General features: G+C 45.9%; 1 protein-coding gene across 3 annotated transcripts in view; it reads right to left on the reverse strand.

Annotated features, from left to right (window-relative positions):
• Positions 1-7,631: 7,631 nt before the first annotated feature.
• The window catches only part of HCK (HCK proto-oncogene, Src family tyrosine kinase), a 39,666-nt gene continuing 22,886 nt past the window's right edge, over positions 7,632-24,411 (reverse strand). For 2 of the 3 annotated variants that reach the window (XM_082644004.1, XM_082644003.1), the window contains exons 7-13: positions 22,699-22,848; positions 22,076-22,228; positions 20,012-20,191; positions 19,089-19,165; positions 14,260-14,413; positions 11,997-12,128; positions 7,632-8,127 (exon numbers count right to left, since the gene is read on the reverse strand). In XM_082644004.1, coding sequence (XP_082500130.1) covers positions 7,925-8,127; positions 11,997-12,128; positions 14,260-14,413; positions 19,089-19,165; positions 20,012-20,191; positions 22,076-22,228; positions 22,699-22,848 — 1,049 coding nt within the window. In that variant the 3' untranslated portion in view covers positions 7,632-7,924. Of the gene's footprint in view, positions 8,128-11,996; positions 12,129-14,259; positions 14,414-15,775; positions 16,027-19,088; positions 19,166-20,011; positions 20,192-22,075; positions 22,229-22,698; positions 22,849-24,411 lie in introns of those variants that run through there. The other variant, XR_014296027.1, reaches the window with a different exon arrangement.

A 24,411-nucleotide genomic window follows, 5' to 3' on the forward strand; every position in this document is an offset into this window, starting at 1 on the left:
ACAAGGGTTCTAATTTCTCCACATCCTCATCAACACTTGTTATTTTCTGTTGTTATTGTTATATTTAATAATAACCATGCTAATGGGTGTGAAGATGGGCAAGTTTTTTAACCTCTCTAAACCTCAACTTCCTCATCTGTAGAGCATGGATCATAAAAGACCTTACCTCATAGGATGGTTATGTGGGCTGAATATGTTAATATATGTCAAAAGATTAGAATAGTGCCTGTCACATGGTAAGTGCTATATACGTGTTTGCTATTATTACTTTGAGGTCAGTAGGGCTGGCCTTTTTATCTCTGGAATGGTGGAAACATTAAGATAAAGATATGTTGAGAAACTTGGACAACATAACCCAACAAATCAGAAGGGGGATAAGGCTTGACTCAAATCCATTGAGTCGAGTCCATGCCTCCGTTGTACATCCAGACAGACAGACAAAACCAAACCCAAACTAGAGGGGTCTTATAGGAGCATGGAGGCATGTAGTTCCAGACACCTGCAAAAGTGCTTCTCCAAGGAAAATCGGAGGGTGGGGCTGGGCTTAGAGGAAGCAAATCCGATCCTTAGATATCTCCAAGGAGAAGGGTAGGATGTATTAATCTATGTCCTTCTCACACTGGTGTCAGTTATCTATTGCTACATATCGCACTACCCTAAAACTTAGTGGCTCAAAACAACAATGATTTATTATTTCTCTTGATTGTGTAAGTTGGCCATCTGGGAAATTCTGATGGTTTCAACTGGGATCTTTCATATGCTCTCATGTGACAGCTCAACTGGGGCTGGAGGGTCCAAGGTGGCCTCATATGTTTGGGAGGTTGGTGCTATCAGAAGGGCCTCTCTCTCCACATGGTCTTTCATCCTCAACAAGGGCAGCCTAGGCTTCTTCACAGTGTGGTCTCAGGGGTCCCTGAGGGTGAGAGCAAAAGCTGCTAGCCTCTTCCTAAGGCCTAAGCTTCAGAAATCCCATAGCATCAGCTCTGTCACAATCTGTTGGTCAAAACAAGTTACAAGATCAGTCCAGAGTCAAAGTGGGAGGGGATCACACACAGGCACGAGTTCAAGGAGGCATGATTCATTGGGGGTCATTTTGTCACAATCCAGGGTGCAATCCTTGCCTAGGCCACCCTCCCCTCTCTCCTCTGGGCATCTGGGGTGGCCTTCTACCTGGTTTTTCTACACCCACTCTTGTCACCTCTAATATCTATTTAACCGTCAAAGTCATCTTTTAAAAAACAAGAATCAAATGGTTCTTCCCTGTTTAAAACTCTCAAATGGGGCTTCCCTGGTGGTGCAGTGGTTGAGAGTCTGCCTGCCGATGCAGGGGACACGGGTTCGTGCCCTGGTCTGGGAAGATCCCACATGCCGCGGAGCGGCTGGGCCCGTGAGCCATGGCCGCTGAGCCTGCGCGTCCGGAGCCTGTGCTCCGCAACGGGAGAGGCCACAACAGTGAGAGGCCCGTGTACCGCAAAAAAATTAAAAAAAAAAAAAAAAAAACCTCTCGTATGATTCCTACTGCGGTAACATAAAATCCCAAGTCCTCACCATGGCCTGCAAGGGCCTTCATGATCTGGCCTTGACTCCTACACTGTCCCCTTTACTCACCAGGCTCCAGCCACACAGACCTACTTGGAACTTGCCAAGCTCATCTCTACCTCAGGGCCTTTGTACTTGCAATTCGTTCTCTCTGGAATATTCTTCTCTCAACATTTTGTGTGATTAGCTCCTCATGATTAGGTCTCAGCTCAACTGTCACCTCAGAGAGATGTTCCCTGCCCCCAACACAGTTGGGAACACACACACACACATAGAGAGAGAGAGATACTTTGGTTATTTCTTATTGTCCTTCTTCCATGAAAGCCTACACTGGGTCTATGGTGTTCCCAACTGTGTCCCTATTAAGTATGTGCTCAAATATTTGCTGAATGCTTGCATCATGAATTAATCTTAGGCCTCACTCTGTCAGCTGGGAATAGATCCGGCTGCAAGGAAGACCCCCCGCCCTGCAAAATAACAGTGGCTTAACAAGATGAACACTTACTTTTCTCTGTCTTAGTTTGGTTTTCTCTAGAAGCTGACTCTGAGACAAGGATTCAAGCAAAAGTACTTTATCTGGGAGGTAAAGGGATGCCAGAAGGCAATGGTTTGCAGAAGCCAGCTTCTACTGTTTGCAAGAGCTGATAGTTAAATTCTCAGAAATTTTGTGAGCCAGTTGTTGAATATGGGCATTATTGAAAATTAAATTATATAAATTTAAAATTAAATAAATGGTATTAAAAACAAAAGTGTGAAATATTCAAAACTCATTTCCTAATAATTTTACTAGATTTTATTATTTGCTAAGCTCTTGATTTTATTTACATCTATGTTATGTGTAGGACAGAGATACTGTTATTTCATGTGCTGCTACACATCTCTTCCCAGCTCTGTATTCAGTGACTTTGGGTTGGTAGCAGAGCCAGTTTATCCATTAACACAGTAGGTACAGTGCCCAAGGCCCAACATACTTTTAGGGTCCACGAAATGTTTAAAAGAAATTAATGCCTTTTAAAATCAGAAGGCAAAAATGAACTTTGGTGTTGAAGTAAAAGTTTTCATATGTAATAGCATATTCATTTTTTTAAAAAAAAGAGCTTACTTACTTATTTATGTATGTATTTATTTATTTATTGGCCACTCTGCGCAGTTTATGGGATCTTAGTTCCCTGACCAGGGATTGAACCCAGGCCCCAGCAGTGAGAGCGCCGAGTCCTAATCACTGGACTGCCAGGGAATTCCCAGTGTATTCATTTTTATATCAATGCAGCTGTTGGCTGCAATTTATATTTAATACAATTTATATTTATAAATAAAAATATTTATATTGATATTTATAAAATGTATATTTTATGAAGGAAGGGTCCTACAAAGGCAAAACTGCCTAAGCCCCATGAAAGCCACAGTGCATTTCTGGATGGTAGCTTAAAATTGGCCATGGTGGGGATATTTACACCACAAAAATCAGCAAATGCTACAAATCAGGACTTGAATTTTTGCTTTGTTAGCAAAAATTTTCTGTAAAGAGACAGATGGTAGATATTTTAGGCTTTGCAGACCATGTGATTGTGTCACAACTACTCAACTCCGCCTTGTAGTACAAAAGCTGCTACAAACAGTAAATAATGAGCATGGCTGTGTTCCAATAAAATGTAGTTTGCCAAACCCTAGCCTAGACTTAAAGTGATGGAGAAAGTGTCAGTTATGCAGACTAAACTTTAAGAATATCATGTCTGTAGCTGTTATATTGTGATTAGCACAAAAATGTGATAGTATTTGAAACTCTTACTTTATTCAGCAAAGAAGTTGCTCATATCATTGAATAACAAGTGAAGTTCTGATGTACGCCTTCTTTATTTCATTTTCATCTGATTCGTGAATATACATGAAACTATCAACCCACATTCATGTTGGAACTATACTTGGGAAGCATATGTTGTCAAGCAAGTTACCATCATGGTTAACTGAAGCTTAATTCTGTGGGGAAACTCTGGGAAACAATGCAAAACACACACCTCAGAGTTATCCTACCCAAGGGGCAAGGGAGCTGGGGTATTTATACACCACCTCCCAAAAGTCATTAGTTGAGGACTGATCCCACAGGGTGTTAATTCCTTAGAACTTTTGGCCTTCTGGGAACACTGGTAGCTGAAGCTTTTTGCAGTTTTAGAAAAAGAGCTCTCAGGCACAGTGATGCAGATGACAGCTAAAAATCCAGTCCACTTTAAGGGATACCAACAGTGCATGTCACACCCTGTAAAGTAAAAAGTCTGGGGAGGACTGTCCTAGCTGATATGGCAGCTGTGCCTCAAATATCTTCAGGGAATCAAGCTTCATCCAGCTTTGTCATCCCTAGAATTAATTTATTTTCCTCAGGGTCCAAGCTGCCAGCTAAAGCTCTAGCCTTCACATGCACATTCTAGGCAGAAAGATAGAGGAAGAGATGAAAAATAAGAGGCGAAGAGACCACATCAGTTGTCTTTTACGAAAGGAATTTGGAAGATGCTACACCACACTTCCACTTACAACCCATTGATCAGAACTTAATCACACGGCCACACTTTGCTGCAAGAGTGGGAAATGTAGTCTTCATTCCAGGGAGTTATGTGTCCCTAATAAAAATTCCATTTCTCAGAATTCTACTTCTAGAAGAAGGGGGAACATAGATATGGGGACAACCAGCAGTCACTGCCAACCCCCCAAAGGGAAGGATGCAAACAGAATGCAAACTGTTATAGCCTTATGTCAGAACATATTGTGACAAGGACAGACACGTGACAAAATTGAGGGCCCAGGGGGTTAAAAAGGAGGCAGTTTTACAAGTCACAGGGAAGAGAATGAAACAAGTGCTTTCCCTATATTTAAACTCAAAGCTATAACTAGAGAAAAGATTGGAGCAAGTCATTAACATCTTAGAATGGGCACTTTACCCATACCTTCTTTGCCATCTTCCAGGGAGGAGTGCATGCCATTTTCCCATAAAATGGATGGCACAAATCTATCCCCATATTTATTTTATAGACTTTATTTTTTAAAGCAGTTTCATGTTTACAGAAAAATGAGTGTGAAGTACAGAGTTCCCGTATACTCCCTCATCCAGCCCCCAGTTTCCCCTATTATTAGTATCTTGCCTCAGTGTGGTACATATGTTACCATTGATGAGCCAATAGTGATACACTATTATTAACCAAAGTCCATATTTTACATTAGGGTTCACTCTTTGTGTTGTACATTCTATGAGTTTTGACATATTTATAGTGATATGTATCCACCATTAAGGGAATCATATGGAATAGGTTCACTGCCCTAAAAGTCCCCTATGCTCCACCTCTTCATCCCTCCCTCCCTCCCCAACAAACCCCTGGCAACCACTGAGCTTTTCACTGTCTCTATAGTTTTACCTTTTCTACAGTGTCATATAGTTGGAATCATACAGTATGTAGCCTTTTTAGATTGGCTTCTTTCATTTAGTGCATTTAAGGTTCTTTCATGTCTTGATAGCTCATTTCTTTTTATCACTGAACAATATTCCATTATATGGGTATATCACAGTTTGTTCATCGTTCACCTATTGAAGGATAATTTGGTTTCTTCCAAGTTTTGACAATTATAAATAAAGCTGCTACAAACATCTGTGCAGATTTTTGTATGGACATAAGTTTTCAGCTCATTCAGGTAAATACCAAGGAGTGCAATTGCTGGACTGTATGATAAGAGTATGCTTGTTTCGTAAGAAACAGCCAAATGTCATCTAAAGTGCCTGCACTATTTTGCATTCCCACCAGCAATGAGTGAGAGTCCCTGTTGCTCCACATCCTTGTCAGCTTTTGGTTGTATCAGTGTTCTGAATTTTAACCATTCTGATAGGAGTGTGGTGGTATTGCATTGTTATTTTAATTTGCATTTTTCTAATGACATATGATGTTGAGCATCTTTCCATATACTTATTTTCCATCTGCATATTTTCTTCTTGAGGTGTCCATGTGTTTTGCCCATTTTTTAAAGTGAATTGTTTTCTTATTGTTGAGTTTTAAGACTTCTTTGTGTATTTGGGATATCAGTCCTTTGTCAGATACATGTTTTGCAAATATTTTCTCCCAGATTGGAGCTTGTTTTTTCATTTTCTTAAATGTCTTAGAGCAGAGTTTTAATTTTAATAAACTCCAATTTATCAATTTTTTCTTTCACAGATCATGCTTTTGATGTTGTACCTGTCCCCAGTTTTCATCAGTCTTTCCTGTGACCAAAGGGATAAATCAGGGTGTAGGCTAATGGGGTTTAGAGGGCAGTGTAAACTGAAAGAGCAGGAGGGCAGGAATTGACGCTTTGCTCTTGTCCATATAGGCTCCACCTTTTGAGATAATTTCTCAGTCATCTAAGTCTATAATAATGCTACATAACAAAACAACCCCAGAACTCAAGGGCTTATAATAATAAGCATTTACTTCTCTCTCACATGTCCATGGGTTGGCTGGATTTCAGTTGATCAAGGCTGTGCTCAGCTGGGTTTAAATCCAAGCTGCGTGTTGGGTCCAGATCAGTTCCACATGTCACTTATCTTCCTTGGACCTTGTTCTTTTCAGGTCAAAAGACTGGAGGGCAAGCCCAGCCACACAAGCACATTTCTAGTCTTTGCTTACATCATATCTGCTAACATCCCACTGGTGAAAGCAAGTCCATGGCCAAGCTCAACATCAATGGGGCAGGGAAGTATACTCCTCCTATGGATTACTGAACAGCAATCTAATATGCCACAAATTATATATGCAAATTCCTATCACAGGACCCTGGGCTCTGCTTTCAGATATCCAAAGACACATTCCCAAACAAGAAAGCAAGAGAGAAATTCAGTTATAAACTAAGTAAGTTGAAACACTGCTAGCTTTATTTTCCACTGTTCTTATACCCAGTGCCTAAGGTTAGACTCTGTGCTACTCAGGGCTACAGAATCAAGTCAGTATAGCATTCCATGGGACTCTGGCGGGTGCTTCACAGAAGGATATAGATCCTTCAGGAGATACAATAATACAGAAAGGTGTTATTTGCTCCCCACCCCACTGTCCACCTCTTTTCATCGCTCCTTCGACAACAAAGCTAACCACCAGTGACTTTCAACTGAGACAACATGCAGGAAGGCCCCACTGCCTCATCTTCTCTGCCTCCTTCCCACATCTGCCCCCAGCCCCCACCCTCCACTGAGCGCTTCCAATGCAGGGTACCAGATACCTCTCAGCAGCCATAGCTCCAGATGCTAGGGCTCCTGCAATGGTGGATACCATCTTAACAACCATGATGGCTGCTTGGCCATGGGAAAGGCAGGGGCTACAGGCAACCCCCAACCCTGTGGGAGATCCAGACCAACCAACGTGCATAGCAAAGTGGCTTGACAGGAGAGTCAGTGTCCCAGATCGTGAAAAATCATTCCTGTCATCCTGGCCGACCCAGCTTCTGGGAGACAAAAAACCATCCACTGTGATAGGTGAATAATGCTCCCCCTCAAAAACAAAAAACAAAAAACAAAAAAAGATGTCCACGTCCTAATTCCTGGAGCTTGTGAAGATGTTACCTTATGTGACAAATGTGATTAAGGAACTGAAGATGGAAAAATTAGTCTGGATTATCCAGGTGGGTCCAATGTAATTACAGGGGTTCTTACAAGTAACAGAGGGAGGCGGGAGCCTCAGAGTCAGAGAAGGAGATGTGATGACAGAAGCAGAATTTGGAGTGATGAACAGAAGGGAACCAGGAATGTGGACAGCTTCTAGAAGCTGGAAAAGGCAAGTACACAATTGTCCCCCAGAGCCCTGCCAACGCATCTCAGACTCTGACCTATGGAACTGTAAGACAATGAATTTGTTTTGTTTTAAGCCATCAAGTTTGTGCTAATTTTTTACAGAAGCCATAGGAAACTAGTACAGCCAGCAAGTCTTTGGGGGCAGTTAGAAAACTGTGAGCACTGAACCCCACTTCTCTTTGCCAGTCCTTCCCCCTTTGACTTGATATCCAGCAAAAGGCAAATATTCAGAAATTGGCAGGACAAGACAAGTCAACCTGTTAGTAAAACCTTTAGCATTCAGATCTTTTATTTAAATATTTATTTCATTATTTTTAAAGTTCTCCATCCAAACCACAGCTGTAACTGGAATCCAGCTGTCCCAGGCAATAGAAATATCAACCAGGGGTGTCCTGAGATTGGCAGATTGTGGGTTGCTAGAGTCAAAAAGAGATTGTCCGGTCCAACCCACCCACTTGACAGATGAGGAATTGTGGCTAGAGAGAGGGTGGGTGTCTGGGAGTGGGAAAGGTGAGCGGGTGCTGGGCAGATGGCACTGGAGCCACTGCGCAGGCATGGCCTCAGTGCCTGGCCCTGCCTGGCCACCCCTCGTCATGGCTGCTGTTGGTACTGGCTCTCAGTGGCCGTGTAGAAGTCATCCAGCACACTCTGGATGTATTCGAAGGTGGGCCGTTCCTCGGGGTGGTTCTTCCAGCAACGAGTCATGATGTTGTAGAGCTCCTCGGGGCAGTGCTCTGGTCGAGGCATCCGGTACCCCCGCTCCAGTGCCCGGATCACCTCGGGGTTTGACATCCCTGAGAAGGAGCCATGGAATTGAAAAGGGAGGGATTGGGGTTGGGGTGGCAGACACCATTGCCTCCCTAACAACCATCACTCCCCACCTCCCCATGGGAGCTGAGCTCCTCCCACTGTGAAAGCCAGGTATCCCTCCCCCAGCCACCCCTGCAGCGAGGGCAGGGGCCTGGTGCCCGGTTTTGGCCAATGGAGCTGATGGGGAGACTCCCAGGAAACTTTCAGGCAAGGTTTTTCTCCCTTATGAGAAAAGAGGCTTTGGAGGACACACCCTTCCTCCTTCCTTTGGACACTGACACAATATGATCTTTGGAGCTGCAGCAGCCATCTGACCACATGGGGAAGACAGTCACAGAGGAACCAACCCAGAGTCCTGAGAGCCTTTGAGCAGCTGAACTGACCAGTCACCAGTGCCAGACTCCTTGCTCTGGGGAATAATAACTTACCTATTGTTTCTGCCACTCTTAGTCTGATAATTTGTTACTTGCAGCCTAATGCATCCTAATGGATACAGCATTCCATCACCCATTGCCTGGTTTTTATTGGTGTACCCTCAAGATAAAACAGTCAGGTAGCTAGACTCTGTCACCCTATGTGTGGGAACGTTTCTTTTTTTCTTTTTTTTTTTTAGAAGATGTTGGGGGTAGGAATTTATTACTTTATTTATTTATTTTTGCCATGTTGGGTCTTCGTTTCTGTGAGAGGGCTTTCTCTAGTCGTGGCAAGTGGGGGCCACTCTTCATTGCGGTGCGCAGGCCTCTCACTATCGCGGCCTCTCTTGTTGTGGAGCACGGGCTCCAGACGCGCAGGCTCAGTAGTTGTGGCTCACGGGCCTAGTTGCTCCACGACATGTGGGATCCTCCCAGACCAGGGCTCAAACCCGTGTCCCCTGCATTAGCAGGCAGATTCTCAACCACTGCGCCACCAGGGAAGCCCCGGGAACATTTCTTTGTGCAATTAAAGTTTATGTTAGTTATCCTCAAGAACAACCCTTTAAACATCTATGATCCCCAATTTTATATTACCAGTCTTGAACACCAAACATATTCATAGATCCAAGTGCTTCCTTGAACATCTTTACTTGGATGTCTACAAGTCACCTCAAATTTAACAGGGCTGAAATAGAATTCTTGAATTTCTATTCCCAGACCGTCATGCACCCAGTTGCTCAATCAAAACAAGGAGACTCATCCTTGATTCTTCTCTCTCCCTCACCTTCCACATCAGTAAGTCACATCCTTTCTTCTTATAAAACACAGCACCAACTCATCAACTTATATCTGTTATGACTGTCACCACTGCCTGGGCCATTGTTGCAGCTCCCACCATCTCCCCAGCCCCGATGCACTCTCCACACTAAACCAAAGCATCACTTAAATGTGGAAAACAGATGATGCCACTTCCCTGCCTAGAATCCTCCAATAGCTTCTGTACACTTAGACTAACACCTATAGGCTTCACCATGACAATGGATCCTGCCTGACTGGGCCCCTGCCAACCCCCTCATGTACCATCTGCTCTCATTCCTGTCTCCAGCTACCTGGCTTCCTTGCTATTCTTCAGGCACACAGCAGGCCCTAAGAGCTGGCAGTACCTTCTACCTGGAATCCTTTCCCCAGGTCTTCACTCAGCTGGCTTTCCGCTCAAATATGACCTGCTCTGACAGTGCTCCCTGTCCACAGGAGGCCCATGTCACTCCCTCTCCCAAGCCCCTGCTTCATTTTCTTCTCTGCAGTGATCTCCACTGAGAGTGTGTGTCTGTTTAGTGTGTGTTCCTCGAGGCTAGAACGTGAGCTCCTGCTGAGCAGGGACCTTGTCTCTTACTGTACCCTTCATGCCTAACACACAGTAGGAATCTGATAAATACTGATGAGTGAACCAAGTGTCTACACCTTTTATTTCTAATCTTCAAAACCACTTCTGCAAGGTAGTTGACATCACTACCTATAATTTTTACAGATGAAGAACTAAGGTGGAAGTCGAGTGGATTTCCCAAAGTGTAATAGTTGATGGGGACATGATTAAAACTCAGGACTATTTACTTAAAAAGTCAGGGACTCTTTATATCCACCTTGCCTCCTCTCCCCAGTGTTCTGGCTACAGATACCCTAGGATACATCCCAACTGAAAAGGAACAGAGAACAACTTTATTTACTGAGTCTCAGGCAATCTACAGGTCGGGTATATCTTTGTATACCCTATGGCCTACTCAGTGTAGGGTGCTGCCCATAGGCATGGGGATAAATTCATCCATTTGACGAATAGTTACTAGACACCCACTATGATCCAAGCACAAATGTAGGCAGTGCAGATGCACCAGTGAGGAATACAGAAACGATTTCTGGCCTCACAGAGCTCAGAGTCTGATGGAGAAGATATCAAATGAGTATATAGTTATCAGTGGTGATGAATGCTGTGAATGAAACAGTATAGGGTATTGTGAATGAGAATCACAGGGACTGGCATGGACCAGTACAGGAACTGGGCCACACAGCAGGAGGTGAGCGGCGGGGGAGCGAGCGAAGCTTCATCTGGGGACCCCCATCGCTCCCCATTCCTCGCATTACCACCTGAAACACCCTCCCACCTCCATCCGTGGGAGAACTGTCTTCCGGGAAACCAGTCCCTGGTGCCAGAAAGGTTGCTGCTTTAGACGACTGGGCTGTGGGGTACAGCATGAAATGAAGCAGGAGAAGTAGGCAGGGGCTGGATCACGAAGGACCTGCAGGCCACAATTAGGAGTTGGGATTTTGTCCTAATTATGCTGGGAGGCCATTAAAAAGTTAGAGGTGGAGAAGGGAAAAGATCTGGTTCACAGTTTTAGAAAAAAAAATCCCTCTGGTCTCAGGTGGAGAAAGCCCTGTTAGAGAGGTGGGAGACTGATTCGGAGGCTACTGCACCAGCGAGGTGAGGGAGGATGTTGGCCTGGTGTTGGTGGAGGCTGTGGAGTTAGAAGTGGGCCGACTTGGGATGTTTTGGAGTCAGATGGCCGGAACCCTGTGACTTCTTGGATGTGGTAATGGATGAGAGAAGAGGAAGGGCCAAGCAGGCTCCCAGATATCAGGCTTAAGAAACTGGATGGATAATGGAGGCTTTAACTGAGATGGGGCAGGCGAGGGGAAGTTGGGGGTGAGGGCCAAGAACTCAGTCTGACATAGAGAACAGACTAGTGGTTGCCAAGGGGGAAGGGGTTGGGGGAGGGATGGAGTGGGAGGTTGGGATTAGCAGATGGACGCTTTTATATATAGAATGGATAAACAACAAGGTCCTACTGTACAGCACAGAGAACTATATTCAGTATCCTATGATAAAACATAATGGAAAAGAATATTAAAAAAAAGAATGTGTGTAACTGAATCACTTTGCTGTACAGCAGAAATTAACACACTGTAAATCAACTATACTTCAATAAAAATATTGATAAAAATCAGGACTTCCCTGGTGGTCCAGTGGTAAAGAATCCACCTTACAATGCAGGGGACGTGGGTTTGATACCTGGTCAGGGAACTAAGATCTCACATGCAGTGGGGCAACTAAGCCTGTGTGCCACAACTACTGAGCTCGTGTGCCTCAACCAGAGAGCCCCCGTGCCACAAACTACAGAGCCCACGTGCTCTGGAGGCCGCATGCCACAACTAGAGAGGGAAAACCCACAAGCTACAATTAGAGAGAAGCCCGCGCACCACAACGAAGGGCTTGCACTCTGCAACGAATGATCCCGTGTGCCTCAAAGAGCCAAAAAAAAAAAAAATTGATAACAATAAATAAACAAAATAACAAACAGAAACTCGGTCCGAATGGCCGCATTGATAAGAGGAGAGAGCCAGGCTGGGCCCCGGAAGCAGCCCCAAGCTGATGTTCCCTCTCCTACCTGGGTAAGGGATCCGGCCGTAGGTGACGATCTCCGTCAGCAGGATACCAAAGGACCAGACGTCTGACTTGATGGTGAAGGAGCCAAAGTTGATGGCTTCAGGAGCCGTCCACTTGATGGGGAACTTGGCCCCTGTGGTTTGGACACAGCAGAGTCAGGCTGAGTCTGGGGAGCAGTCAGGGCTGGGTCTCTGCTAGTGCAAGGGAACAGGACAGCGGTACAGCTGCCAATGTCTGCCCCCTGCAGAACTGTGACTTCCCTCAATCTGGCCTCCATGGAAGCAAGGAATATCCATCCTGAGGACAGATGGCTAAAGTGGGGAGGAGTGGGCCGAGGCGCCTGGGGTGTGTCTGGGAACTCACTCTCTGGGGCCACCTCATTGATTCAGTTGATGTCCTGGTGAACTACAACTCCTGAAGAGTGGAGTCCTAGAGGTCACAGGATCTTTGGGGACAGAAGAACTTCAAGGGACTTTGAGACCAGGTCACATCTGATGCCTCCGCCCCCTAACCCCCTGCAATGGGGAAAGGGAAGATTTCGGCTCTTGACCTTGGAGGTTTCCCCCGTCACTGGGTGTCTCCCCTTCTAGTCCTCCCCTCCTTGCCTCTGGTCTCGGATGGGTTTAGTTAACCTTTGGTGAGTGATTTCTATCATAATTCCACTGTGGTTGGGGAATGTGGTGTAAAGGATACATGTTCTTCGGAGTTTGTTGAGAACTGCTTTATGATTTAGTACATAGTCAAGTTTGAAAATGCTCTATGTTTTTTCTTTTCTTCCCCCATCCCTTCCTTCCTTGGGATTGAGAGAGTTTTTTTTTATTCCTGCTTATCCTCTCTTGGTTTAGAAATTATACACTCTATTCCTTTTTTTTTTTTTTTTTTGCGGTACGCAGACCTCTCACTGTTGTGGCCTCTCCCGTTGCGGAGCACAGGCTCCGGACGCGCAGGCTCAGCGGCCATGGCTCATGGGCCCAGCCGCTCTGCGGCATGTGGGATCTTCCCAGACTGGGGCACGAACCCATGTCCCCTGCATAGGCAGGCGGACTCTCAACCACTGCGCCACCAGGGAAGCCCTACACTCTATTCTTATAGTGGTTGCCCTAAGTTTAGATTTTTTTTATTGTGTCATAATAAACATGAAATAAAATGTACAGATCTTTCATACACAACTCGATGCATTTTATATATGTATATCCCTTTGTAATCACCACTCAGATCAAGATATAGAACACTTTCTCAGAAGTGTTCCCTCCGGCCCCCTCTCTGTCAATACCACCCCCAATCCAGGTAGCTATTATTCTGATCTCTAGCATCATAAATGAGTTTTGCCTGTTTTTTTTTGTTTGAGATACATTCACAGACCATATAATTCACCCACCTAAAGTATACAGTACAATGGTTCTTAGTATATTCACAAAGTTGTGTTTTAAAATATTTTCATCATACTCCCCAAAACCATAGCAGTCACTACCCATTTCTTGCCAGGTCCCCACTCCAGCCCTAGGCTGGAGTTAATCTACTTTCTGTCTGTAGATTTGCTTGTTCTGGGCATTTCATATAAATGGAATCATATAATATATGGTCTTCGTGTCTGGCTTCTTTCACTTAACACGATGTTTTCAAAGTTTATCCATGTTTAGGGTACATTAGTACTTCATTCCTTTTTTTATGGCCAAATGATATTCCACTGTATGTCTGTATCCCATTTTGTGTATCAGTTGATGGACAGTTGGGTTGCTTCCACTTTGGGCTTTTAAGAATAATGCCGCTGTCAACCTTCACATATGTGTTTGCCTGTTTCTGAATTTTATATAAATGGAACTATCCAGCATCTACTTTTTTGTCTGATTTCTTTTATTTCGATATTATGCCATGAGTCATCTATTTTTTTGCATATGTCACTGGTTCATAAGTTCTCATCGTTACATAATATTATATTCTGTGGATATACCCCAATTTAAATATCATTCTACTATTTGTGGACATTTAGATTCTTCCCAGTCTTTGTCGACTACACATAACATTGCTCTTAGCCTTAATTTCAACATGATTTGACTAACCCAATCTACAACTGATCACAGTCACTGGGGGAGACTCTGCAGACCAAGACACTATGTCCAGACAGAGTCTGTCCAGCTTAATAACTCACGGCTGATACTGGGACAGACCTTTGCATTTTTACCAATCACTTTCACGGGACTTAACCCTCAGCAGTCACAACCCACCCAAGTGGGCTCCACGGGGCCCTCGGCAGCATCCCCTACCTTCCCGAGCTGTGTACTCATTGTCCTCTATGATCCGCGCCAGGCCGAAGTCAGCAATCTTGCACGCCAGGGACGCAGACACCAAGATGTTGGCGGCTCGGAGGTCTCGGTGGATGTAGTTCCTGTGCTCGATGAAGGCCATGCCTTCTGCAATCTCCACCCAAAACAGAGACACCCTTACCCTGAGATCTGGCCCAGCCCAAGGTGGGTCTCATCCAAAAGCAGAAGAGAAATGTCCAAGTGTGAGAAAGCTGGAAAATATGTGCGCCAGCTCCCTCTTTTTTTGTGGGAGGGTGCTGGGCTCAGGTTGGCATTTCTCTGTCTCCCCAGCCAGACTGGGGGGATCCTCAGGGCCTGGGCCAGTTTGGGGCTTCTCTAGGGCTCCAAGACCTCCCAAGAACACTTTGAGGAAAAAGTGTTATTTCTCCAAGGACATACACACACACAAACCGGTATACTTCGACGGGCTTTCATCCCCAACCCCACTTCTGGGAACAACCTAGGCTCACATAACATTCTGCTGTATCTCTTATGCCTCCTTCACCCCTAAGCCTGGGTAGGGAAAATTCCTTTATTCATTCAACAAATATCTACTGAGTGTCTCATGGGTGCCAGACATATTGCTTGAACAGGTGGGGAGCCAGGCAAAGTCCCTGCAGGTGGTAATAAGTACCATAAAGAAATGATAAAGCAGGTAATAGGACACGAAGTGTAGAGGGCTGTTTTGGGTTGGATGGTCAGGGAAGGCTGCTTTGATGAGGTGAACTTTTAGGAAAGATCTGAGTGATGATAAAAGCGTGTCAAATAAGAGCATCATCATGCACAAAGGTCCGGAAGTAGGAGTGAGCTTGGGTACTCATAGAACAGGTGGCTGAGCAGAAGTTGCCAGAGGGAAAGTTGGGGGAGTTGAGGTTCTTAGGGAGGCTGCTGATTGGGAAGAACCTTGTAGGTTAGGAGAGGCAGTTGGGTTGTATTCTAAGCATAAAGGGAAGAGAGAAGTCTTAGAGCAGGAGAGTGACATGGTCTCATATATATTTTAATGTCATCATGGCTGCTGAATGCATAATGGACTGTGTGGAGGATTCTTTTTTTGTCTCTTATTGAATTATTGAATTTTATTTTATTTATTTTTTTTATACAGCAGGTTCTTATTAGTTATCCATTTTATACATATTAAGGTATATATGTCAATCCCAACCTCGTGTGGAGGATTCTTATTCACAGTGGGACCTTGGAAGCCTGACAGAAAGATGTGGGATTTTTCCTTAGAGACGTTTTCCACTTACAAGGGTTTGTGCATTAACCCTCAGAAACAGGCTTATGACTAACCCTCAGAAACTCAGAACATAGCATTTATAGTCCATAAACTGGCCTTCAATGTCCTTGAGGCAGGCGTTATCACCATTTCTGTTGTACAGGGGAGGGACACATTTTCTAGATCACACCACCAGGGAGATTCTGACTCAAACCTTTCTGTGGATTTCCACTCCCCATACCCCAAGCTGCCTCTAGTTACCTGGAACTCCAGTGCTCTGGAGAACTGCAGCTGGGTGCAATCTGGTGAGATTATCTGGGGAGGTGGGACTTCTGACCAGACCCAACCGAGACACAAGCCTGTTCAAAGTCTGAGGCAAGTGGATGGTGCACTTGTGGAAAGTGGCCAGCAGGGAGCACCTGTGGCCATTGGAACTGAGGTCTGAGGCTCCAGGCTTTCCAACAAAGACGTGAGACTTTCTGATTTTGTTTGTGGTAAGGCAGAGTCCTGACCTGGGGGTGTGGAAAATTTATAAGGAGTTCCTCGACCAAACAGTTAACAAGAGCTGTAACATTAACGGCGGACGTTGTAGCTTATTCATTAATCATAAGATAATATTTAACAAACTCAAATAGCATTTACTCTCTGCTTTGGGGGAGGTACTATTGATATCAGCACTATTTCACAGGTGAGGAAACTGAATCCCAGAGAAATAATTAACTGGCCCAAGTGGAGACCAGGACTGGAAATCTGACAGCCCTGCTCAGGGTCTGTGTCCATTACTCTACCTGAATGTTTGGCACAGAGCAGGCACTAATGCTGGTTGTTACCATTTTTCAGTACCCAGGGACAGACTGTCATGTTATGGATTTGCACATGAGCACATGAGCTCAGTGGGGCAGGTGGGACTAACCCCACTCAGGAGACAGCAGATGAGAATGCTTAGGTGACTCTGGGGTTGGACCAGCTCAATTTGAGCCCCACATCTCTGTGATCTCCAAGCAAACTACTTTAACCCTCTGTGCCTCACTTTTCTTCTCTGTAAAATGGGGACAATAGAACCTTCTTCCAAGGGGTCATGTGAGGATTAATATTCTAAGTCTACATCAGGGCTTAGAACAGAGTCTGGCATATAATTATTCACTTCAACAGTGGCTATAATGGTCCCTGTTGAGGAAAGTGGCCCTCAGAAAGGTTAAGCAATTTGCTCAAAGCTACACAGGCAGAGCTGGGGTCAATAGCAAAACTCTACGTGATTCCTAAGCCCATGTGTATATAGTGTTTCTTCTCAAGGGTTTGTCAACTGAACAAATAGTGGATAGGTTGACTGGGTTCAGGGTTGGTCTATGAATTGGGGGTTAATGAGGTGGTGAGATTTCATGCCCACCAAGTGGGTTGCCATGATGTCAGGCATTATTACTGGGTTTGCTTCTCAGAGTATCAGGAAATCACAGAACCAGCTGGAAGGGCCTGTAGGGATATCCCAGCTCAGGGCTCTTCAAACTGAATTCAGTTGATACCTCAAGGTCATCTTGGGGTTGGAGGGACAAAATAAAGGCCACCTGCTTCAATCAGAGCAGCTCTGTTTTGATCTATTTTAAAGTATTCAGCTGCTCTATAAGATTCATTAGACCAACCGAGTTATGGCTTAAAAAAAAAAAGAAAAAGCTTTCAAACTTGAAAACCACAGAGATGGTCCAATTCCCTCATTTGACAAATAGAGAGACCAAGACCCAGAGTGGATCCGAGGCTCCACAGCCAGTTGGTGACAAGGCTGGCAGCCTCCACTGACTGCGCCCACCTGCCTCTCTAGACTGGAAGTGAAGATCAGGCCACCAGGTTGACTCCTTCCTGTCCCTGGGCTCTGAGCGTACCTCTGCTCCTTGATGCACAAGGGCCTGGAACCTCTTTCCCTCCTGTGGTTTCTGTTTTCCTGTCTGTGCCATGAGGAGAGTGGTTCTTGCCCCAGTCCGTGAACCTCCACCCAGCAAGGTTTCTGCCAGTTTGATGGTTATAATTTAGCAACAGGCCAGACTATTGTTTCCCCAGGGCAGCGCCCACTGAAGGGAAAATGCCAGGTCTTGATTTCCATAGGCCTCTGGCATTCCAGGCTCTGAAAGGTAAAGTCTTTTATTATACCTCTGCCCAGCCCCCCAGGATTTGCATACTCAAATGAACTCTGCCTCAGGCATCTCCAGAAGGCCCAGCCCTAGGCCCAGGTGCCCGTTTCCCTTAACACCTTCCAGGCTGCAAGCCACATCCCCTTCATTTTTGCCAGGCCCAGGCTCCAACTGACCAGGTTGAGCTCTTGTTTTGCCCTTTGGGCTTTGGCACAGGCTGCTTCTTCTGCCTAGAATACCCTTCCCTCTCCTCTTCATCTGCCTAACTTCTACTCATCCTTCAGGGCTCAGCCTAGAGACTGCTTCCTCTGAGAAGCCTTCTCAGATTGCTCCTGGACTGGGCTAAGTGCTCCAGCCGTGTACTCCCATAGCAGACTTTTCCTCCCCTGTTTTCCCACAGATAGGAGAGAATGAGAGGCTAGAAGTAAAAAGCACTCAGGCTGGGGGTGAGAAGAGCTGTAGAAAGTGAAGGGAAGATGAGAAAGAAAATGGGGTTTTAAGAAGTGTTTCTGTGATTTATGGACATTATTAATTTTGCTGGATACTGCGTTCTTTTGGCACTGAGCCAGGACCACTTGGGTCCTGGCTCTCTAAGAGATTCAGTTGTTTAGTAAGTGTAAACCCTGGGAGGGCAGCAATACTTTCCATTTTGTTCACTGCTGTATCCCCTAAAAGTAACATGGTAATTTAGGCAAGCTACTCCACCTCACTGGGCCTTAGTTTCCTCATCTGTACTTCACTTCATCTCTATGCCTCAATTTCCTGTTCTGTAAAATGGAGTGACAATTACCTATCTGTGGCTGGACTATTACATCAGTGGCTTCCAGTGAACCATGCCTCCTGGGACTCATGGTGCAGTCCCTCCCACACTGACCGAGGGCTGGGCATGCTTTGGCCAAGGGGACATTAGTAAGCATGATGCAAGCAGAGCTTGCTCACTTATGGCTTGGTCCCTTAGAAGATTCCCTCTTGGAACCTCACCGCCAGGATGTAAAGGAGCTCTGGTTGGCCTATTGAGTGACGTGGGGCCGCTGGAGAGAGACTTGGAGGATGAGCCACCATCTTGGACATTCTAGCCCCAGGCAAGCTCTCAGCAGAATGCATCCACAAGAGGAACCTCAGTTTCACCACGTGGAGCAGAAAAACCACCCAGCCAACCCCCATCAACCACACAGAATCATGGGAAATAATACGTTGTTGTTTCAAGCTACTAAGCTTTGGAGTGGTTGATTACAAAGGAATAGATAACAAAAATCTCACCCTAGAAGGTTGATGTGAGGACTACATGAGTTAGTACATAGAAGGCACATATAAAAAGCATACTTTAATCCCGAGCACTCAATAAATGTTAGCTATTATTATTGTTATTACTATAGTATGTGATCAATAAACATTTGTTGAAGAGATAATTGACTTCCTGTCCCCCTCCCCCGACTTCCCCATTAGACTCTCACCTGGGCTGAGAAGTCGATGAGTTTTGGCAATGGCTGCTTGCTGCCTTCTTCACTTTTCAGGAAGTCCAGCAGGCTGCCTGTGTCGGGAAGGGTGAAGCAACATTTACTACTCTCAGGACCTTAGTGTGTGGTTAAGATCGTTCATAGTAATGAATTTAAATAAAAGTATTTACCGCTCCTAGTGTTTGAGAAACAGAATTTGGGCGTTTGGAAAACGCCTTTGTGATTGCCAGACTGGTTCCTTGACTGAGACAGCTTTCTGAGCCTGGATGATTGGGGGCATGGTTTTATAAGGCTGGCATAATTGTGTGTTTAGAAAAATGATAAAAGCTTTGAGATTTTGAATCACTCTAAATGGAGGTCATGTGAGATGTTTCTGTATATAGAGAAATGGGCAGGGATTGAAAATGATTGGGAAATGGTAGTCTAAAAAAACAATCCCTGAGACGTCCTGGATTGTGTGTGGGCAGGGTGGGGGCAGCCTGGAACGGAGCCTTTGTTAACTCTTAAGGTCGACAAAGGTCTTAATGCTTTGACTCTCTTTTCTGGAGCACTGGTCCAGCTAGGGAAGGTGGCTGATGGTGGGGGGTGGGGGGTGGTTTAGGGAGTCACCCCAGGCTCTAGGGCTCACAGTGAACCCCTAGAAGCCTCTTCTCCTATCACCCAGAGGGATTCTGGCCCCACCCGCTCTCCCAGGGGCCCATGTACTCTCCTTCTCCTGGCATCCCCCTAACATGATTTCACCCCCTCAAACAGGAGGGTGGGGTGGGTGGATATGAAGATGATCAGTGAGCTCGTGTCAGAAGAGCTCCTGGCCAGACTGGGGAAATCTTGAAGGCAAGAACCTTGACAGAGTCACCTTTGACTCTGCAATTGACCAGGAGGAGCCACAGCCTGCACCCCCAGCTCCCAGCATGTGGCACCTTTGGCCATGAACTCTGTGATGATGTAGATGGGCTCCTCCGTGACCACGGCATACAGCTTCACCAGCTTGTCGTGTTGCAGAGTTTTCATCAGGTTGGCTTCTGCCAGGAATGCCTCCACAGACGTGCTCCCGGGCTTCATCGTCTTCACGGCCACCTTGGTGTGCTTGTTGTAGGTGGCTGGAGTGGAACAGGGAGCAGGAAAGGTGGTCAGGACCCACTGCTCTTTCCCCACAGTTCTGGAACACCTGGGTGCAGACCTGCCTCCTCCAGGACGCCTTCCCTGCCCATCTCAGCCCTTAGAGAGAGAAGGGGAGACCTGGACTTTGGCCTCAGACAGATGTGGGTTGGAGGGCCGGTTTACCACTTCCTAGCTGTGTGCCCTTGGGCAAGTCACTTAACCTCTCTGAACTGTGGTTTCCTCACCTGCAAAGGCTCTTTCAGGGATTAAAGAATAACCTTAAAACATCACTCAGATTATGTCACTCACTCACACACCTACCTTTGTTTTGTCAGACGTTCATACACATACTATCTTTGCTTAAAATGGTTTATTTAGTCTTAACACTGCTCTCCAAATAAATGCCAGTTTCATCATGGTCCATAAGGCCCTGCATGATCTGGCCTTGCCCACCTTGCCTCGTCATCCACCAACACCCCCCTTACCTTTTGTGCACCAGTCAGCCTGCGTATCATTCAGTCCCCCAAGCAGCCAACTCGCCTTCCCACCACAGGGACTTTGCACATGCCGTTCCCTCACCTCACCCTACTCCTTCCCTGCTTCATCTTGTTGATCTTGTAAATCTCGTTGTTGCTTGTGTTTCCATATTTGCCTTGGCTGCCAGGAAGCTCTAATCCAGAGTTGAAGTCTTCCTGTAGTAAGAGTCTAAGGCCTCATATAATATATTTTGTTTTCCAACCTCATCAGCCCAATCTGCCTTACCATCCTCTCCATACTTTCTCTGCCACATTCTCTTATTCAGTGCCTGGCACATAGTAGGCTCTCAATAAATATAGTTAAAATACGTGGATTTTAAACTTATTTTTTTCTGGCTGAATTGTTTGCATATCTGTAAGTTGTCTTCACTCCCATTTGGAACGTGGTGGAGTATAAACACAATGGGGGGCGCCAGGCACTGGGCCAGGCATCGTGTCTAACCCACAGTTCTGCAAAGCAGGCTTTGCTATTCTTAGGTTATTAGAGGCAGGACAGCAGGGGTGGAATATGACTTTTTGGTGCCCCACAATGCCCTAGCATGGCGCTGGGCACACGGCAGGTGCTCAGAACAGCTTGTTCATCAGCTGCCAACACTGAACTCACCTGGAAATCTCCAGTTATACCTTCCCATTCTTTCTTTTTTTTTTTTTTTTGCCACGCTTCTTGGCATGTGGGATCTTAGTTCCCCAACCGGGGATCAAAACCCATACCCCCTGCATTGGAAGCACAGAGTCTTAACCACTGGACCACCAGGGAAGTCCTATATTCTTTCCCATTCTTTTTTTTTTTTTTTTTTTTTTGCGGTACGCGGGCCTCTCACTGTTGTGACCTCTCCCATTGTGGAGCACAGGCTCCGGACGTGCAGGCTCAGCGGCCATGGCTCACGGGCCCAGCCGCTCCGCGACATGTGGGATCTTCCCGGACCAGGGCACGAACCCGTGTCCCCTGCATCAGCAGGCGGACTCTCAACCACTGCGCCACCAGGGAAGCCCTTCTTTCCCGTTCTTAATTTTCATCATCCTAAGAGATGCTCTGGTTATCTCAACACCCAACTGGTAGACTGTCCCAGCTACATATGAGGGAGCAGATTCCTCATCTAGGACTCCTGCTTCCCAGGAGAAATTGTTTGACCCCAACAGGCCTGGCCTCAAAGGCAAATCAGTGTTTGCATGGCAGGACAATTTGGTTTGCTATCAGAGAGGAACTGAAGAATTTCTCCTTTATGGTTATTATTCAAATCTCCCCTCTGCCCTGGGTGGCATTCCCACTTTGCCTCAGGCTGTTCCTGAAAGCAAGGACCTCCCTCTCCCCTCCTTCCCCTCCCCACTCTGGCCCTGGGTCCTTACCCATCCAGACTTCCCCAAACTGCCCAGCTCCAAGTTTCTTCTCCAGCCTGAGGGACTCCCGGGGGATCTCCCAGGCATCTTTCTCCCAAGGCTTCTGGGGTTTGGAGGACATGCAGGGCACTGTCAGCTTCTGGCAGAGTCCGTCGCTCCCCTCTGGAACAGAGCCCCTGATCAGCTGAGGGCAGCCAGCTCCAGGCCAGCCACAGGCTTCCCCTCGGGGGCTGCCCCACCTGGTCCACTGTATCTGGCCCATGTTCCAAAGGGTCTCCCCTATCAGGGACATCCCCAAGAGAACAGAGCATGATGAGATGTCACCTCTGCCCTCCTGCTCAAAAGGCCTTCAGGAGAATCCAAAGCAATTATTTGTCTGGGGAGGAAACATCAGCAGGCCTCAGAGGCTGCAGTGCACACTTGACTAGGATTCCTGGGAGACAGGCCCACCCACTTGGGACCCCAGTTGAAAGGCAGCCCCAGTAGGACTTACTCTTTTTTTGTTTGTTTGTTTGACTGTGTCCCACTGCATGTGGGATCTTAGTTTCCTGATCAGGGATCGAACCTGCACCCCCTGCATTAAAAGCGCAGAGTCTTAACCACTGGATCGCCAGGGAACTCCCAGTACTCACTCTTGTAGTGGGCCACCAGCTCCTGCAGGCTGCTGAAGGTGCTCCGGGGGGAGATGTAGAAGCCCCCGTTGTCCAGGGTCCGGATCTTATAATGTTTCACTGTGTCCCCGTGCTGGGGGTCGTAGTCTCGCACGGACAAAGAGTAGCTCCCTGCATGGGCCAGAGAGAAACCCCTCAGGAGTGGACTCTCAGAGGCCTGCCACCTTGTGTCAGCAACCTGACACTCTGTAAGGCCACTACTGGCACCGTCCTGGCACCTGCTCAGTGGAGTACAGGGTAGGAGTGGGCTGTGGAGTCAGGCTTCCTGGGTGCTTGTCAGGCTGCTCCATGACCAGCTGTGAGACCTTGGACAAGTGACCACGTCACTTCTCTGTGCCTCAGTTTCCTCATCTGTAAAATGGGATTGGTCATACCTCCTCACCCCATCACATTGCCTGATGGTTAAAAGAAGTAATGCTTGTACTCAGGATGTAAACGCTCATTAAATGTTGGCTGTCATCATCTTCATTATTATCTCTTTTTCTTCCTATCATCTATCTATCTATCTATCTATCTATCAATCAAAAAAGCCAAGATATCACACCAGTTTGGTAGAAACGCTATTTAGAAACAAACAAGCAAAAAGATAAAACAAACACAAAAATATCAATTATACACAGTTCAATTATTACAGTATAAACATTGAAATGTAAGTGTAAACATTAAATGCTGTGGCAGCCTGAGTAACAGCCCCCAAGATGTCCGTGTTCTAATCCCTGACACCTGTGCATATATTACCTTACATGGTAAAAGGGGTTTTGCAGATGTGATTCAGTTAAGGATCTGGAGATAGGGAAATCATCCTGGATTATCCAGGTAGGCCCAGTGTAATCACAAGGGTCCTTATAAGAGGAAGTAAGAAGATCAAAGTAGGATATATGAAGATGGAAAGTTGAGGTTGGAAAGATGTGAGAAAGGGGCTATGACCCGAGGAATGCTGGTGACCTCTAGAAGCTGAAAAAGGCAAAGAAACAGATTCTTTTGGGAAGCCTCCAGAAGGGACCAGTCCTGCGGACACTTTAACTTGAGCCCAGTGAGACTGATTTCAGACTTTTGACCCCCAGAACTGTAACATCATAAATTTATCTTGCTTTAAGCCACTAAGCTTGTGGTAATTTGTTACAACAGCAATAGGAACCTAATACACATGGCATCACATAGACCAGAAACACATATGTCTTTCAGTCCACAGCCACGGTTCTGCCATTTGTGAGCTGAGTGTCCTTGGGCAAGTTATTAGCCTCTCTGTCTCTCAGTTTTCTTTACCACAGTAGCACCATGTCATAGGATTTGGGGGAGGTTTAAACTGTGGCATGAATAACAGTTGATCATACATGCTAGCCACTAAGAACCTTGTCTGAATAAAAAGTGAATGAAAGAAAAAATGAATGAATAGGAATAATATTCATTATAATGAAATATAGTTATATGTATTATGATAAATTATATTATTTATTATAGTGAATGAATAACCCCACAAGGTAGAGGTTTTATATCACCACAGTTTTATAGATGAGGAGACTGAGGTCCAGGGAGGTGAAGTAACTCACCCACAGTCACACAGCTTGTAAGTAGCAGAGCTGGGAGTCAAACCCAGGCAGCAGGCTCTGGGACCCCACTCTTAGCCACTCTGCCCAGTCAAGGTGAGGCTGGTTTGGCTGATGCTGGGTGGGG

Source organism: Mesoplodon mirus, assembly GCF_964341445.2.
Source record: "Mesoplodon mirus genome assembly, chromosome: 15".
Classification (NCBI taxonomy): Eukaryota; Metazoa; Chordata; class Mammalia; order Artiodactyla; family Ziphiidae; genus Mesoplodon; species Mesoplodon mirus.